The 6,000-nt window shown below is 36.7% G+C and overlaps 1 protein-coding gene across 1 annotated transcript in view; it reads left to right on the top strand.

Annotated features, from left to right (window-relative positions):
• The window catches only part of LOC134672681 (zonadhesin-like), a 70,796-nt gene continuing 64,796 nt past the window's right edge, over positions 1-6,000 (top strand). Inside the window, exons 1-8 of the mRNA XM_063530637.1 lie at positions 1-70; positions 839-1,057; positions 1,719-1,904; positions 2,821-3,015; positions 3,732-3,920; positions 4,514-4,705; positions 5,014-5,196; positions 5,708-5,893. Coding sequence (XP_063386707.1) covers positions 1-70; positions 839-1,057; positions 1,719-1,904; positions 2,821-3,015; positions 3,732-3,920; positions 4,514-4,705; positions 5,014-5,196; positions 5,708-5,893 — 1,420 coding nt within the window. The remainder of the gene's footprint in view (positions 71-838; positions 1,058-1,718; positions 1,905-2,820; positions 3,016-3,731; positions 3,921-4,513; positions 4,706-5,013; positions 5,197-5,707; positions 5,894-6,000) is intronic.

The raw sequence follows: 6,000 nt of genomic DNA, 5'->3' as shown, positions 1-6,000 counted from the left end.
ATGGCCGTGTTTATTATATTGCTAGTGGTGGGGGTTGGAGTGTCAGCAACATCACCAAGGGAGCCAAAAGGTAAATAATAAAAAATACAAGCGACTATTTCAATGATTTTCTTTCAAACGTCAATTACTTAATATTTGTTTATTATTACTGTGATACTTTAGACTGCATACTCACTGTTGAGTATGACCTATCCGCATATTAGCAACCCGTCCCGGCTTCGCACAAGTTAATAAAATTAAATTATACACCTAAACCTTCCCCAAAAATCACTCTATTAATAGGTGAACGCAGCATGAAAATGCTCTCAGTAGTTTTTGAGTTTATCGCGAAGATACATAAATATATACACACAGGCAGACACGACGGGGGACTTGGTTTTATAAGGTGTATTGACGAAATTATAACGAGTGTGGCCTGTAACATGAGAAAATAATTAAAACATAGATTATAACTCCTCAAACAGTAAACGTGTTACCGTTCAATAACTTTTAAAAATTATGTAGTCTTTAGATTTTCTATTTTACATACAAATTAAATACATATTATCTGCAATGTACGCCATTAATTATCATTGTAATTGACGTTGCTTGTCACGCCTTAAACATAATTCGTTGCGTCTTAGAATAAACTTTATACCTAGTATACTAAAAATCTAAACACAAGTTAGTTTTGAAACTTACTGTACAAATATTGGTCAGTTTGGGGAGAACAGGCTACAGTTTAATTTTTTGCTTTTGTTACAGACCACACCCGGTATTTTGAATGGTACAGAATTTATAGTATAAAATAAATAGGTACTGTGAATAAATTTGTATACTTCTGTCAATTTTATTTCAGAAGGAATCCCGATCCCGGTCACGACCAAGTCGATCGTGCCTGTAAAGTGCGGTCCCAATTCACACTTCGTGCGACGTTCTAAAATATGCCCTCCACAAGATTGTTCTGCCCTTATAGACCCATACTGGTTGTGCGAGGATCCAGGTTTCAAAGCTGAATGTAGATGCAACGACGGCTTTTATCGTCGGAACGGAACATGCATTTCTCGGGACGAGTGCCGTAAGTTTGCACCATTTTAACGTTTTTTTAAATATGATACTGCTATTTCACATTTTCGTTATTATGCAGCGTAAAAGTGCATGTTAGCGGCACCAAAATTGACTGCCTATCCATATTTCAAAAGTCAATGCTGCCATCATTGTTTGAAAGGGATGGAGTAGTCATTGGTCGCTTAAGTCGCTTTTAAGATGCTTCAATGTTGCTGTTGTTGTAAAATTGCCACTGGGAAAATTGATTTTGCTTTACGTAGACACTATAACTATATGATACAGTAAAAAGTTGAAAAACTAGAAAAAATTTTTTTTTTCAGAGGAGTACAAATTGTCCGTTTTGGTAGCTTATATCACCTATTGTGTGACAAAAAATAGCATTTCTCAGTCGAATTAAACGAAAGTATACTAGAAAAATAGAGAACACAAACTATATACTCCTTTAAAAATAAGTGGAAAATCCCTCCGTTGCTGAATGATAAATATATTGCGACGTAGAGTCTTAACTTTTGGGTAGTGGGTATGTCTACATAAAAGACGTGAACATAGTTTTGTGTTCGATCCGTTCACGTAAAAATTTCGCGTTTTTATAAACATCATATTACACGTCTCCTTAAAATTTGTAGCGTTTACTTCTTACAGTCTTCAGCACCTTAATACTTCATTTTCAGTCGCACAATGTGGCCCTCTGGAACGCTACGTGGCCGACAGCAGCGAATGTCAGAGGACATGCGCCAACTACAAGGTCACTGCACCACAGAGCCTTTGCAAGCCCTTCTCTGGATGCGTCTGTGTAAAAGGGCGGGTGAGGCTGAACGATAACGCTACTGGCCCCTGTGTGCTTCCAAAAGATTGCCGTAAGTAAACAATCCTATAGTTCTGCGACTTAAAATACGTGAGTGACCCGTTTTTAATATATTTAATAATCCTATAATTAGTTTTTTTAGCATTAGACAAAAGGTAAACAATCTTGATGTGTCTTTTAATTGAAAACACGTTTTAAAAATAAGTTATGGCAAATATGTAACAATTATGAATCAAATACGATCATTTATATTCTTCTGCTTTCATAAGTAACTGATTTTTAAACAGCGTTTTTCAATTAAAATACCTGTCAAGATCGCTTACCTTCTTTCTAATGCTAAAATAAACGAACTAATAGATATTTATAGTTACTCGCCCAGCGGTGAGCTATAAATATCGCCGTGTCTCTTTTATTTACACGGGAGTGCTTATCTTTTGTTCGTGTTTATAGCCGATAGCTCATAGCTTACTAGCTCGCGGTGGGACCAGTGCCTTACTAGCGCGTATTAATAGTAAAAAAATAGTTTTCAATAAAGCAAATATATTACGGAAAACTCTGCGTAAGGGTCGTCACTAGCATAAACAGTAAACGAACCTTGATGCAATAATGTTTTATTTATTCGTAAAAAATAAAGTCGATATAACTAGCTCAAATAAAAGGCCCGTGGCTGTTTTAAGCGAAGTTATTACCTAGTGTTATAAAAACCAGTTCTAATTACATATTTAGTAGGTAATACAAAACTGTAATTTAGATTTTATCTTTCACGATTCTTACCCAAGGAACTACCAAGTTTATTATGATATTTATGATTTACCATTTCTCTTGATAAAATATAATGGTATGGTATATATATATAGGTAATAACAATACCTATTTCTCGTTTTATCCCAAAGACAGAAACTGTGCTTGCGTTTCAACGCTTGCGCAATCAGACTTATACTTAAATGATCTCTTTTTTTATTTAACAGCGGTTCGGAAATGTCCGCTCCATGAACACTGGCAAGATTGTCCCAGTGTATGCGCCAACGAAACGTGTATGTCGAAAAGTCCGACTTACAAATGCCTGTTGCCAGCTATTCCGCTACCGTGCAAGGGGCGATGCATGTGCGACAAGGGATATTTGAGGAATGAGGTTGGAGACTGTGTACGTGAGGATCATTGCCGTGAGTCTGCTTACTTTTAAATACCTCCTTTCTTTCCAGAAAATGCAAGTTATATATTTTTTTAAAGATTGTTAATCGCGACCTAGTTCACTGTAGGTACCTATATATTGCGCAACGATATGTTTCCCCCGGCCGTAAAGAAACATAATAGTATTAGTATATAAAACAAGGACGTCGTCTAGTGTTGCGTTTAAGTTTACAACTTTAATGACATCATTTCACACGCTCTCGTAAAAACAGAAAACGGATCCTCTTATTAATAGTAAGCATTTTGTTAAGATTAAATGTCTGTACAGTCTGTACCTCAGATCATTCTTCAACTAAGATTCAAGGGTAAGAAAAGGATGTTAAGTAGCTGTGTTTATTTTTGTTACATAAATAATTTATACTTACAAGTAATTATCGGGTTATTTAATTAAGTAATTCGCGGACGGTCTAGAACGCAAAATTACTAGTGTAACATTTTGCCTATATCGCTCTTAGTCTACATCGCGAACGGTCCAGGACGCAAAATGCCCACATCATTTAAATCATTTTCCGTCGTTTTACCTTTACGTTGGCGATGTCAACGGAGCCGCGGGGCTCCTATTCTGTGCGGTTTGGCCTTCGGCCATTTGAAGATAACTAACGAACCTAGCCTACTTGTGTGATACGAGTATAAAAAAGTGGTCATTTTGCGTTCTAGACCGTCCGCGACTATACCTAATTTTCCACAGCAATTAAGGAATGTCCAATAAACGAAGTGTGGCGCTGCGCCTCTATGTGCCCGTGGGATTCCTGCAAGCGTCTCGAGGCCGGCTTCCAATGTCCGCCGGGCATCATATCAGTATGCATACCCGCCTGCGCCTGCAAAGATGGATATCTGAGAAACGAGAAAGGAATTTGCATACCAAGGGAATTATGTCGTAAGTTTCTGTTTTTAGAGTAAAGTATTAGAAAAGAATTCCTTATCCCATCCCTCGCCCGTTTAGCTCAATGAAAATTACGTGCTAGAAATTTGTAACTTTGACAAGATACGTTATACTCGTACACTATTATATGTTGCCTCCCCTATGTGTCTCTAGTCTCCCCTATATGTATATCTACTCGACTATAGGCGAAAGGTATGGTTCCATGTTTTCCAGCGATGGCGCCACAACCTTCAGCTTATGCTCGAGTAGATGGCGTGAATATTTAAAAAGTTAACACATATCAGTTATAAATAGAATAAGGATCAAAGTCAAATGGCGTTCAAACAGTGTTAATCTTCTGTCGAAAGATGGCAGTAAATGAACTTTAGTTACATAATTTACCATGACAGTAACTTTCTACTTCAAATCCTTTTTGATTTGAAATTATCCACCACGTTTATTTTAATATAATTTTTTTAGTAAAAAATATTACATCCAAATACATATTTTATTTTAATGAAAAAAAAACCAGCAACTAATTTTTGGATCGCTTTTGAAGTCTTTATTGCATCTTAGATTTATATATTATTCTGTTTGTGTGTTTACAGCGGCATCTCTTCGTTGCGGTATAAACGAAGTAGCAGTGGAGTGCGAAGCGTATCCGCCGCTAACGTGCGAGTCTGTGTACACACTGTACGAGGTGTTAGAGGACCCGCCATGCAACCCGGGCTGCGACTGCAGGCCTGGTTACTTGAGAAACAAGCGGAACATTTGCGTACCAAGCGAGTGTTGTCCAACAGGTTGTTTTTTTTTTTAATTAAGGATATAAATTTATTTAATCAAGGGACTAAACTTTGTTTGGTTAGTATTTTATTCACACGAAAACTTACATTATCTACAATAGGGCTAGATAGGAATGAGTATGTATGTAGTGCGTGTATGCGTCATTTCATTCCCCTATTTAATAAATAATAAATATCCTTGTATACATCGGATATTACTTAACTTTAAACTTAGTCTTTCAATATAATAGTCTATTCAGGCAATTTTATTGTAGCTACTTACTCCATCGTCTTCTGTTTTGTAACTAACCCTTTATATATTTTAGTGCCTTCCAACAAATGTGGACCTAACCAAGAGTACAAGAAATGCGGTACCATTTGCGAACCAAGTTGCTCTGATCTAGATAACCCACGGCAAGTGTGTCCTGAAGTATGCGTCGAAGGTTGCTTTTGCAAAGAAGGATTCCTTAAGGATGAACACGGAAATTGTGTTTATCCAAGTGAATGTCGTAAGTTATTTTCATCTCACTAACAACAGAAAGTGTAATGCCAAAAACGTTACCATTATTACTTGCATCTTATGGACAGATTAAGTAGCTAATATTATCTGTGTCGAATTAGATGCATCCGGGACATTACAGGAGTCAGCATCGCCGATATAAATGTCGTTGAGTTGCCTGATTCCGTCGGTTGATAATTCTATGATGAGATAGGCTACTTTTTTTGAAATTTGTTTTCAAATAGGTAATATTTATATGTATAAACATTAGTTTCCAAAAATGGCTCCAACCATTCCGACGAAATTAATAATGTAGGTAGTTCAACGTACTTGTACAATGTAGGTTCGGTAGATAAACGAGCAATTTCAAACAATCAAAACGCAAATATTTAATTAATGTACCCTACCCCAAATATTGTTCATTTTGAAACAATCGACAAAATAAGACAAATTATTATCGGAATAAATACAATGTTACTGGAATCAAGTTATATCGGGCTTTAATCAATTTTATGTTGTAGCTCTACCAATCTGTACCAAACCAAACGAAGTGGCAAAGGATTGCGGATCATATTGCGAGATCAGGACTTGTGAAGACTACAATAGAACTGACATCGGCTGCCCCGCCGTGTGCGTACGCGGATGCTTCTGTCGCAAGGGTTACGTCAGGAACGCGTACGGTGTTTGTATACACCCGAAAAAATGCCGTAAGTTCTTTAAAACTTAATACATGTTTTCGATTAAAACTTTGAACTATATTTTTCGCAGCTCCAATGTTAAATTTTGTAACTGATGCATATGAAAAGTCACACAC

The sequence above is a fragment of the Cydia fagiglandana genome, chromosome 2 (genome assembly GCF_963556715.1).
Source record: "Cydia fagiglandana chromosome 2, ilCydFagi1.1, whole genome shotgun sequence".
Classification (NCBI taxonomy): Eukaryota; Metazoa; Arthropoda; class Insecta; order Lepidoptera; family Tortricidae; genus Cydia; species Cydia fagiglandana.
Note: the sequence above shows the minus strand (reverse complement) of the source record. Positions and strands in the feature narration are given on the sequence as shown.